The sequence below is a fragment of the Budorcas taxicolor genome, chromosome 1, assembly GCF_023091745.1.
Source record: "Budorcas taxicolor isolate Tak-1 chromosome 1, Takin1.1, whole genome shotgun sequence".
NCBI lineage: Eukaryota > Metazoa > Chordata > Mammalia > Artiodactyla > Bovidae > Budorcas > Budorcas taxicolor.
This window is the reverse complement of record NC_068910.1, coordinates 99,914,040-99,926,939: the sequence shown is the minus strand read 5'-3', so window position 1 is coordinate 99,926,939 and position 12,900 is coordinate 99,914,040. Positions and strand designations below refer to the sequence as shown.

The window sequence follows — 12,900 nt, the reverse complement described above, 5'->3', positions numbered from 1 at the left end:
AGCTTGTGTTGGCCATACAATGAAAACCGGGTACTTTTATATTATTGGGCAGATTATGAGAAAAGGGAAGATAAAGAATCAAAAAGATAAGGATTTGAAGGGTCATCAGAATATTTTCACATTTTTAAATATAGTTTTCTCCATCTGGAACTCTCTACCATGTGGTTCTGTTCAGTTCAATTCAGTCGCTCAGTAATGTCTGACTCTTTGCGACCCCACAGACTGCAGCACACCAGGCCTCCCTGTCCATCACCAACTCCCGGAGTTTACTCAAACTCATGTCCATTGAGTCAGTAATGCCATCTAACTATCTCATCCTCTCTCATCCCCTTCTCCTCCTGCCTTCAATCTTTACCAGCATCAGGGTCTTTTCAAATGAGTCAGCTCTTTGCATCAGGTGGCCAAAGTATTGAAGTTTCAGCTTCAGTGAATATCCCAATGAATATTCAGGACTGATTTCCTGTAGGATGAACTGATTGGATCTCCTTGCAGTCCAAGGGACTTTCAAGCGTCTTCTCCAACACCACAGTTCAAAAGCATCAATTTTTCAGCAATCAGCTTTCTTAATATTCCAACTCTCATATCCATACGTGACTACTGGAAAAACCATAGCCTTGACTAGACAGACCTTTGTTGGCAAAGTAATGTCTCTACTTTTTAAAATGCTGTCTAGGTTGGTCATAACTTTCCTTCCAAGGAGTAAGCATCTTTTAATTTCATGGCTGCAAGTCACCATCTGATTTTGGAACCCCTCAAAATAAAGTCTGCCACTGTTTCCACTGTTTCCCCATCTATTTGCTGTGAAGTGATGGGACTGGATGCCATGATGTTAGTCTTCTGAATATTGAGATTTAAGCCAACTTTTTCACTCTCCCCTTTCACTTTCATCAAGAGGCTCTTTAGTTCTTCACTTTCTGCAATAAGGGTGATGTCATCAGAGATTACTAAGAAATATATCCTACCTTACTATGATTATGGATTGTTGGGATGTTCTTGTCACTCATAGATTGAAAGGAAATTTTATGTGCAGAACAAGGAAGTTAGACTATGCATGTAGTTAAATTCACCAAAACTCCGTTAATAAAATATTTGCTATCTCCAAAAGTTGTGAGCTAAAATGTGTTCTTTTTCCATTCTAGTATTAGTTTTATGAACAAGTTTCTATGGGTAGCAATATAAATTGGGTGGCATCTCTTGCTTTCTGAAATATTTTCTTAAAAATTGCAAGCAAATGTGGGCTGCACAATTTTCTTTTGTTTTCTTGAAGGAGTTGTCATCAACTCCCTGTCATTGGGATTGGCGATTTTGTCAAAGTATACAGGGTCTTCCCAAGAGAAGCTTATTTGCTTGCCTAGGAGGGGAGCTATAGAGATTGAAAAACTGTTTAATTATCACATGATTCCAAATAAATAACCACTTTAAGCATTAAAAGACTTGTTTCAGTGGTCAGCATATTTCATATCAGCAAATTATCTTTTCAGTACTGCTTTCCTATTTACTGTATCACATATAGCAGTACATCTAAAAGAAACAGCTCCTATGACAAAATCTGTTTCATAACTTGTATCCAGGCAATTTTACATTAACTTTGAAATCGCCTACAAAGATTCTATACAAAATTTTATGTGGCCGGTGGAATTGACAAGTTCTTTTTATTCACTTTCTGGCTAACTTTTCTCTTATTTTATTTATCAACAATATAATGTTTCACAAACAGTTGTCTGTGGCCAACATGTTCTGAATTCCTTGGCAAAAAGATGACCAAAAAAATTCTTGCAAGAGACTGATGAGAGGCCCAAATATGCCATTTTTTGTTTGTTTGTTTGGTTACAGCCTGATATACTAGGGATTTAATTTTTGTCGACCACAAGCATGTGTTACAATGCTTATTTTCATAGCTGCCTTGTTTGAGCACTATCAGATGACACTTAGCATCTTCACAGTCATTGAAACCCTATTTATGTTTGCTTGGATTGGACAGAAGTTTCTGGAATATGTCAGAGAGCACGCTTGTGTTCATGTCGCAGAGAAGTGAGATGAAAAATTACTGATGTCAGTGAAGAGTTGATCTATCTGCAACATGCCTCATTCTTACTGAATATTTTCCAATATGGTTTGATTTAATGGGGAGAAGGGTTACTTAAACTAAGTAGGCGTAAAAGATACGTTGCGCTTCTGCAGTTAAAATGTGAGAGTCCTTAACTAACCCATAGTTTCAGGTAGAACACTTGTGCTGATGTTGTGTCCTTAATTAAGCTGTTATGGATAAGCAGTGGATCCAGATTACCTCTGCCTCTGGTTGGATTATCTATTTTCTGGATCGTAAAGCTGTCACTGCATAACCTAGAAACCTTTTCAAAGATGCATGTTTGGCTGCATTTGTTATCCAGCAGATGTCTGGATACTTAGAATCTCTTGAGAGCATTATAACTTGTGGTTTCAGTTACAATAAATGATCCAGGCGTCTCTTTCTTTCTTTCTTTCTTTTTTTTTTTTTTTCTTTTTTGGTCTTGTTCCTCTCCAGTTCTGAGGGAAAGTCTGTAGAAGAAATTATAGAAGGTATTTTATTTCACTCTTCCCCATTCCTTTTTTCCTTTATTCTTTGTCTCTATCTTCAAAGTTACTTTTTATCTGCGTTTGAAATTGAGGTCACTGACTTGGTGAGCAGTGTCTACACACCATATTGCACCTTCCGGGCCCCAGCTTCTCTCAGCCAAGAGGTTATCACACTGACGTTCATGTTTTGAGCATGGTAAATTGCTGCTATGATCAAAAACTCTACTGAGTGCTCTGTGGTGACCTAAATGGAAAGGAAATTCAAAAAAGAGTGGATAATGTATATGTATACCTGATCCACTTGCTGAACAGCAGAAGCTAATACAACATGGCAAAGCAACTATCAGTTCAGTTCAGTCGCTCAGTTGTGTCCGACTGTTTGTGACCCCATGAATCGCAGCATGCCAGGCCTCCCTGTCCATCACCAACTCCTGGAGTTCACTCAGACTCACGGCCATCGAGTCAGTGATGCCATCCAGCCATCTCATCCTCTGTCATCCCCTTCTCCTCCTGCCCCCAATCCCTCCCAGCATCAGAGTTTTTTCCAATGAGTCAACTCTTTGCATGAGGTGGCCAGAGTACTGGAGTTTCAGCTTTAGCATCATTCCTTCCAAAGAAATCCCAGGGCTGATCTCCTTCAGAATGGACTAGTTGGATCTCCTTGCAGTCCAAGGGACTCTCAAGAGTCTTCTCCAACACCACAGTTCAAAAGCATCAATTCTTTGGCACTCACCTTTCTTCACAGTCCAACTCTCACATCCATACATGACTACTGGAAAAACCATAGCCTTGACTAGACAGACTTAGTCAGCAAAGTAATGTCTCTGCTTTTGAATACGCTATCTAGGTTGGTCATAACTTTCCTTCCAAGGAGTAAGCGTCTTTTAATTTCATGGCTGCAATCACCATCTGCAGTGATTTTGGAGCCCCCCAAAATAAAGTCTGACACTGTTTCCACTGTTTCCCCATCTATTTCCCATGGAGTGATGGGACCGGATACCATGATCTTTGTTTTCTGAATGTTGAGCTTTAAGCCAACTTTTTCACACTCCTCTTTCACTTTCATCAAGAGGCTTTTTAGTCCCTCTTCACTTTCTGCCATAAGGGTGGTGTCATCTGCATATATGAGGTTGTTGATATTTCCCTGGCAATCTTGATTCCAGCTTGTGTTTCTTCCAGCCCAGCGTTTCTCATGATGTAACCTGCATATAAGTTAAATAAGCAGGGTGATAATATACAGCCTTGATGTACTCCTTTTCCTATTTGGAACCAGTCCATTGTTCCATGTCCAGTTCTAACTGTTACTTCCTGACCTGCATACAGGTTTCTCAAGAGGCAGGTCAGGTGGTCTGGTAGTCCCATCTCTCTGAGAATGTTACACGGTTTATTGTGATCCACACAGTCAAAGGCTTTGGCATAGTCAATAAAGCAGAAATAGATGTGTTTCTGGAACTCTCTTGCTTTTTCCATGATCCAGTGGACTATACTCCAATAAAAATTAAAAAAAAAAAACCACAAGGAACAACAATAACAAAAGAACTATCAACTCTATGATTTGTATTTTATATTGTCCAAAAGGTGAGTTGTAGAATGACTAGTTCAGATTTGTAATTACATATCCTGATGCTTAAAGTACTTGCCAGTTCCCTCCTAGCTGAGCATTGAAAGTGCAGGAATCTGAGGAAGTGGATATCGGTAAGGGCAAAAGCTGGAGAGTCAGTGCACAAATTTGTGGTTTTGGAGGGAGGAGGGTTCTGAGAGAGCAGACAGACTAAGTGTGCTTGCGGCTTGGGCCAGGAGCAGAGGGAGACACCTGGCCACTGAACTGCTAGTCACCTGCAATCTTGGCCTCAGGTGTATGGGTCCCATGCTTCTTCCAATAATATAGTAAATTATAGTCTACCAGTAACATCAAGTTCAATGGGCTTTAAATTTCTCCTTCTCTTTTGAATCTGAATTAAAGATATTTGACAGGTTTAGACAGCTTTCACCTCATTGTTTCTGACAAGACTACTACATGGACATTTTAAGACAATTCTAAATGTACCCAGGAAGATACCTCTACACACTGAGAATGCTCCCTCTGCTAATAAATGATTATGCATTCATAGTTAGGTATCTTTTGTCATTGTTTTAGTATGTAAGAGTTGTAATGATACATGGATAATTGTAATTAAGTTTAACAATAAATTTAATCTTTGGTCTGGTTCAAGAATACATTCTTGTTTGTGATGACTTTTAAAATAATTATTGTCCAAAGTTTACGTAGTAAGTATGGAGGTATTTAGTACTCATTAAATTGGCCAAAAATGTGTGTGATACATGAAAAAAAATACTAGTATACAAAAGGCATTTAGAAGTCAGTGAGGAAATTATTTTGTTATAAATCAAAGCATAGAAAGTCAGCTAAAAGATAAAACACAGGAAGAAATACTAAATCACATAATGTTCAGCTTCACAAGAACTGAAGGAAATGCAAATTGAAACAATTAGATACATTGAATTTATAATGATAATAGTAAAAATATGAATATTGATGCAAACTACCTGCAACATTTACCACTCACCATGAACTATGTAAGTATAAATATATTTATACACTTGGGTTCAGCGATTATACAAATGTATTTTCAGGAAGCTATCTTACCTACTAAAATATTCACATAAGTAACAAATATATTTTTATGTGCACACCACAGTGTGTGTATTCAAACGATGCATATCTATATAGAATTGAGTAATTTATGGTATAGGGAAGAATGAATATTGTGCATATTGAAGAATTAATATTCTTCAAAAGAGTTGATCGACATATACTGACATGAAATGGTTTTGCAAGTCAATATTGCTGGTGAAATAAGCATTGTTGTCACATAGGATAAACAGTGGTATATGTATGTACATCTGAAGTATACTCAGCAAGTTGTGTGATGACAGAGTACATGATATAGAACTTTTACTTTCTAAATACTTCATAACTTGATCTTTAAACAACAAATCTATGATATTTTGAGGTTTTTTTTTGAAGTTTTAAAAACAAATGAAGGGAATTCTTCCTGATGCTTAAACATGATCTAGCTTGATATTTACCTGTAATGAAATCAGTTCCCAAATTGAATAGCCTTCCACTCTTATTTTTACCCCTTCGTTAGTGTTAAGGTACTACCCCCATTTAGATCTTATTTAAACGTTCTTCATTAGCATTTAAACTGATTGCCCAGGTACTCAAACAAATGCAGTTGTATGATAATTATCAGTGATAATTTTATAAAGTAGAAAAAGATAACGTGACTGTCTCTCACATCACGTAGTTTGTTGTCATTTGGCAGTGTGTCAGTGTTAGATGTTACGCTGTTGGCGAACGCTGGGTATTTTGATATAGCAGCCAGTACAGTGTTGTGTATATTTATATTTGTGACAATTATGGCTTTTCTCTGTTAAAGCAAGGATGAAGCAGGTATTCATGTTTTAAATGTAGAAATAAACCACCAGCGTCTTTTAATATAGTATCAAGCATTCTGATCCACAGGGGTTTTCTAGACTCAATATCTATGAAACTAAGGATTTCATTTAAATATTTTCTTTACTTTTCAGTCATTAAATATTCCACCTGCACATCCAGGTTTTATGTTCCTATTTTTCTTCTCTTTTTATCAACAGCATATTCACCAGTGCATGGTTACCACATTACTTCTTTTATCTCCAGCAATAAAATTAATTGGAATAATATTAAAGTAACTTAAGAGTGATAGTGATGTTGTCAAGGGATTATCCTTCTTTAGAAGTAGGATATGCTTTTCTAGTGGATATGACTGATGATTACATGGCCCTGAAACTCAGATGTGCTGGAGTATAGCATTTTCAGTAAGCCAGTTTATTATTTACTTCTACCCAATAGCAGAAAATTTAGCTTTTCAATTCATTTTCTCTAAATTTATTTTATTCTAGTATAGTTGATTTACAGTGTTGTTGATTTCTACTATACAGCAACGTGACTAAGTTGTATATACATTCTTTTTCATATTCATTTCCATTATGGTTTATCAGAGGATATTGATTATAGTTCCCTGTGCTATAATTACTTCACCAATTCTGAGTATTTGTAGTCCAGCCCAGTGGTTTCTTCATTGCTCAGTTTAAAACACTGTCCTACTTCTAGTTGAACCCTCTTCCCAGATGCTTCCCTCATTCTCTCCCTAGGGATTGCCTCTGTTTTCCCAGTTAGTCATATCCTGAACATTGTTGATTAAGTGGTTGCTGTCTGCTTCTTAGCTTTGTCATTTCATTCCTATCTTGCTTTTGTTTGCAAACATATCGCCTCCCCCACCATTTCTCTGTGCATTCCCCACACAGTGCTCCACTGATGACTACTTCATTCGGCTTCTTAAAGTTTGTGATGCCTCTGAGGTGCTCAGCTAGGGTGGCTCATATCATTTTATCTGCCACGGGGTACCCATATCAGAGCTATGGGATAAAGAGGCAGGCCTGCCAGAAATCTCTCTGAAGCAACTTCTGTGTCCTTGTTTGAGGAGCCCATGAGAAATTTAAGATCTTTTCATCAGACACCTAGGACTTGAAGGAAACAAGGGAGGGGGAAATTTCTAGGCTTTCTCTGCTTAGGCACACCCTGCTGCCATCTCCACTTCCTTATTCCTAGAGGTTTATTGGAAGAGAAGAAATCTGTGAAGCAATAGGCTCCCAAAAATTTCAGCTAGAAAATGAGTTACAATGCCTTGTTACATAGTCAGATTCTTCAAATTTTGAACGGAAGTCCTAATATGATCTCTTTTAACCAAAACTTCTTTCCTACTCCCAAGTATTCAGTGAATCTTTCCTATGTTTGTACTTCTGTTGTCCTATTCCTGGATTTGGATTTTCTTTTTTCTTTTGATGGTCAAGTGGTGGTGGTATTGGAACTGAAGCGAGGAACTGGGTCTGTGGGCTTGTTTTCTTTCAGGTTTTTCTCCTGACTTGATCTCAGACTCTCAAACTCTGAAGTGAACAGTGTGATGTCTTTGTTCTTTGGGCCCATTTCTGACAAACACCTCATGAGTCAGATGGCCACCCTACGTCTCCAGTTTTCATACTGTGGCAGTTTATTTGGGTGGGGGCAGGGAGGAATGGTTACACATCTATTGATAAAACATGTCCTATTACAAGATCTGAAGTATAACAAACTACTGTGCAATCATCTTCTGTGACTTAGAAACGCTTTGCAAATGTATAGTTTTAAAAAAAACACACAGAGTTATTTTATTAACACTGGTATCAGTTCTGATAAATCAGGGTGTTTCTAAATAGCGCAAAAATCAATATTTAAAATGTATTGACTTTCTTTGAATTGATTTAATGAAAGGATTTTGACTCTGGGAATTCCAAGAATAGAGGCTGGTGTCACAGCCTACAGACAAGATAATCCACAAAAGGGGAGCCATACACCCGTGGCGGATTCATGTTGATGTGTGGCAGAACCAATACAGTATTGTAAAGTAAAATAAAATCTGGAAAAAAAAAAGGGGGAGCCATATACATTGTGGTTAAAACTATTGACTCTGAAATCAAACCTCCAACATTCAGTCCTGGTTCTACCACATAATAGTTGGCATAACCTCGCTTACTCTCAATTTTCTCATTTGTAAAATGAATATATATAAATACATTATATATATATATATCTCACATGATTGAAAGGATTAAATGAGATATTTCACATAAAATAGAACAATATCTAGTGTATTCAGCCCTAAGAAAGTGTTTGCTACCATTATCATTATAATGTTTATTTTACTTTCACTGAAAATATCACGGAGTAAATAATAAACCTAAAACTGAGTTACTAATATCAAGAGATAAACCTGAGTGATTTCAGCAAGCCAGTAAGTAGATTTCAAAATGTATTATAAACTAATTTCATATAGGTTTGAGTTTGAGGAGTGAGAAGCAAAAAAAAAAGCCTGAATAGTAGCAAAATAATAGCAGAGTGGATTTTATGTTCTTGTAAGAAAATTTGGGGAATCCCCAAGTATCTGTAGCTCATGTAAGGATCATGGATTAAAGATATATGCATCCAGTCCCATCACTTCATGGCAAATGGAAGGGGGAAAAGTAGACAGGTTTTCCTTTCTTGGGCTCTAAAATCACTGTGGGGGCTTCCCTGGTGGCTCAGCAGTAAGAATACACCTGCAGTGCAGGAGACACAGAAGACTTGAGTTTGATCCCTGGGTTGGGAATATCCCCTGGAGGAGGGCATGACAACTCCCTCCAGAATTCTTGCCTGGAGAATCCCATGGACGGAGGAGCCTGGCAGCCGATAGCCCATAGCGTTGCAAAGAGTTGGACATGACTAAAGCAACTGGAGCACAAAATCACTGTGGACAGTGACTGCAGTCATGAAATCAAAAGACCGTTGCTCCTTGGAAGGAAAGCTATGAAAAAACCTAGACAGCATATTAAAAAGAAAATACATCACTTTGCCAACAAAGATCTGTACAGTCAAAAGTACGGTTTTTACAGAAGTCATGTATGAATGTGAAAGCTGGACCACAAAGAAGGCTGAGCACTGAGGAATTGATACTTTTGAACTGTGGTGTTGGAGATGACTCTTGAGAGTCCCTTGGACTGCAAGGAGATTAAACCAGTCAATCCTAAGGGAAATCTACTCTGAAAATTGATTGGAAGGATTGGTGCTAAAGCTAAAACTCCAATAGTTTGGCCACCTGATGTGAAGAGCTGACTCATTGGAATAGACTTGGGTGTTGGGAAAGATTGAAGGCAAAGGAGAAGCGGAGTGGCAGAGGATGATATGGTTAGATAACATCACTGACATAATGGACATGAATTTGAACAAACTCCAGGAGATTGTGAAGGACAGAGGATTCTGGCATGCTGCAGTTCATGGGGTTAAAAAGAGTGGGACATGTCTTAGTGACTGAACAACAACAAGACCACATTAAGAATCATGGGTTAATGATTTTGTCTCCTTTCACCACTGGGAAAACTAAGTGTACTGACAGATTCTTAAATATTTTAATCTTCTTTCAACAACTGTTTAACAAGAAAAATCATATCCCTGTTACAACTTACTAGTAGTAGAGTCTTTTGTCTGTGATTGTTCCTTTTCTTTATACTGACTTTGAAATTTACAGGTATGGATACCTGGTAATCAAAGGAAAAGTTGTATTTATGTCCCATCACTGAGAAGAAATTAAGCCAAAAGGACAACATAAGCCATTTAATATGTTGTAGGCCATAGGTGAATTGATTTTTTTAAGGTTTGCTTTGGAGTCATGCAGACTTGGAAACACAGTTGAAGAGCGAGAATTATTCCAATCATTAACTCTGATTAGAATATTTAGGACTGTGTTAAGTAACATAATCCTTGTCCACAGAAAAAGGCTAACATGATTTTGGTGGAGTCATCTCTCTTTGCAAACTAAGAATTGCTTTTATTTAAGAAGAAAAAAAGACACTCAAACTACTTGATGATTCCAACACTATTCATGACTTGCGGTGCTGACATTCTATAGATTGATGGGGTCTTCAAGTGTGGAAAATACTGAGTCATACAGAAGATGAGACGTTTTAATAATGAAAAAAATATTTATGCAGTCAGCAGATTGTCGGTTAAGGTGGTTTAGATTATAAAAGTCACCCAGCGGAGACTTTGTCAGGTTGCAAATTATTCTGACCACAAAATTATTTGAAAATGAATAAAGCAAACTTAGAGTGAGTTGATATGCCCCAGATCCTTTTTATTTTTTTCTTCCTCCTCCTCTTCTTTTGAAATGGGAAAGGGAAACTGTGGCCTCTCTGTCTAAACATAATGCTAGTACACGAGATAAAACTTAAGATGGCACTAATCATTTGGCATTCAGAAAGAGTTGTTTTTTCCCAGTATACAAATGCTATAAAACCAAAGATCGTGCCTTGTGGTTCTATGAGCTGCTTCTTTGACTCCTTTTTGTTCTTTTCCCTTTTATGTAATTTGTTTAGTACAGTGTCTTAATGACTCCCATAATGACTGACTAATTGTAACTGTTTTGTAATGACATCCATTGCTTTACACAATTATTTGACAAGTTGAACGACAAGAAATAAAATCACTACAGATGCTTTAGTGGGGCTTCTCTGGTGGCTCAAATGGTAAAGAATCTGCTCACAATGTGAGAGACCCGGGTTCGATCCCTGGCTTGCGAAGATCCCCCGGAGAAGGAAATAGCCACCCACTCCAGTATTCTTGCCTGAAGAATTCCATGAACAGAGGAGCCTAGCGGACTACAGTCAATGGGGATCACAAAGAGTTGGACACGACTGAATGCACACACACAAATATTTTCTGAAAGAGGAGGCAATAAAAATAAGTAAATGTAGTTCACTGCCTCAGTCCAAAAGTATCATCTGATGTTTGCTGAAAAGTGGTAACTGAAACTCTGCCTAAATATGCCCTAGAGATCAATTGTATCATTTTTTTCCCATGTCAGTTCCTTTTGAGATTAGAAAAAAGAAAGCTTCGTTTATATTATTTATTATTCATACCTACTCCAGTAAGATAAAAGCCACAGTAAAGAATGTGTACTGTGCTAATAGCACTGCTCCAGTCTAGAGTTTTGGTTGGCTTTTTGAAACTTGTGAGCTCAGTTGTCACTTTGGTTTCTGTATCTCTAGTGCATTGTAGAAAATGCCCATTCTCAAGTGCTACACATATTGATACTTTTCTATTTCTCACACCTTTTCTAGGTCTACAGCATCAAGACAAAGGCAAGGAGTCACCGTGGTACTGAAACACACAGTATTATCAAGTTAAATTGGAGCATGAATCCATGGTCCCACTGGGAAAAGATGCTGCCAGGGACTGTCATTCTGCAGTGGGACATGTTAGATGTGGAAGGAAAAGAGGACGTGCTCTCCAGCTGACTTTGGTTTGGAGCCTTTTCTTGGGAAAGCAGAATGAGTCCTAGACATTGAAGAAAAGCATTTTTGTTTATTTCTTTCCCTCATCTGAGCCTTTGCCAACTGTGCAACTCTCTCTCTTTTTCTTTTTGTCTTGCTTTTATCAATACATGGTTTAATTTTTGGTTTGACTTTTTTTTTTTTTTTTTCCCTTCTTTTTGAACAAGTTACCTTGTCAGGAAAAGATGAACCACAAAGAAAATGTTCATTCTTTCAGGAACACAATTTTGTATTTCTATGTTCTTCTATTTTTGTAAAAATACAGGAAGTTTGATTTAGCATTGATGGGCTATTTTTGAGGGATTTTTTTTAATATTGTAAAAATTGTTAAGTTCTGTTTAAAGAACTTGCTCTCAGAGAAGCACTGGCTAAAGTGTTTAAAATGCTTGTCTCTAAGATGTCTGTGATATGCTCTGTGCTCTAAGTTACCTCAAATGTTTGATAGTTTCTCCTTTTTGCAAAAGTAGCACCATAGCCAAGCCAGTATAGTACTGTTTTACATTAAGTCTCAGTGAAGAGTTACTTCCATGATAGCTTACTTAGCTCTGAGTTACATGTGTAGCTTGAAAAGGAAGTTTTTTTAATGATCACACTAAAGAAAAGCTATTCATTACTTTGATTTCTCCCAAAGATTGCTTGGAGTTTGACTAAGAAAGTTTTCATAAACTTTGAATCAGATGGAGAGTTTGCCTGAAGTATATAATTATCTTTGTAGTCCATCCAGCTTTGATAAAATGGAACCAGAATTTACAACCAACTACTGGAAAAAAAAAAAAAAAAAAGCATTTAACCATGCTATCTTTGAGTGCCAGTGACTTATTTTTCTTGTTTATAATTATTCATTTATGACAATTTTAGTCATATTTTAAGTGAGTTTTTCCTGAAGGTAGTTTGAAAGGATTCTGTTTGGGAAAGTACTAGACACATGACAAACCCTTTCACTCAGTGGCTGTTTCTGAGAGTTTTATCCAACATTATAAGTTGAAGGATAATGTATTGCATGTGTATTGTTTTAAACAGGTTTTGGTGAGTCTTATTTGTTTAATTCTGGTTTTAATTGATCTGATTCTTTTTAAGAAAAAAATTGGGGGCAAGATAAATTTTTATACTATAATTACTGAAATTAATTTAATAAATTAGCAATTTATTGTTTGAAATTTATTGCTGGGGACTCAGGATTCAACTTGACATGTCCTTCAGGATCTAAATAAGAAAAAGTTGGGATAATCATTAAAATACAATTAGGAAAAGATTAAGGTTATCAAATAGCAGGTATTGATATTTTAAGAACTTTCAGTATAAAGTCCATTCTTTCGGATGCTTCCAGAGTTGGGTCATGTTAAAAAAGTAGTGTTACATAGATGTTTTAGTTTGTTAACAATATTTCTCAAATTT

The 12,900-nt window shown here is 37.0% G+C and overlaps 1 protein-coding gene across 1 annotated transcript in view; it reads left to right on the top strand.

Moving 5' to 3' along the window:
- VGLL3 (vestigial like family member 3) overlaps window positions 1-11,607 on the top strand; it is a 50,389-nt gene extending 38,782 nt beyond the window's left edge. The window contains exon 4 of the mRNA XM_052647800.1: window positions 11,293-11,607. Within this exon, the coding sequence (XP_052503760.1) occupies window positions 11,293-11,336 (44 nt within the window). The 3' untranslated portion in view covers window positions 11,337-11,607. The remainder of the gene's footprint in view (window positions 1-11,292) is intronic.
- Window positions 11,608-12,900: the final 1,293 nt, after the last annotated feature.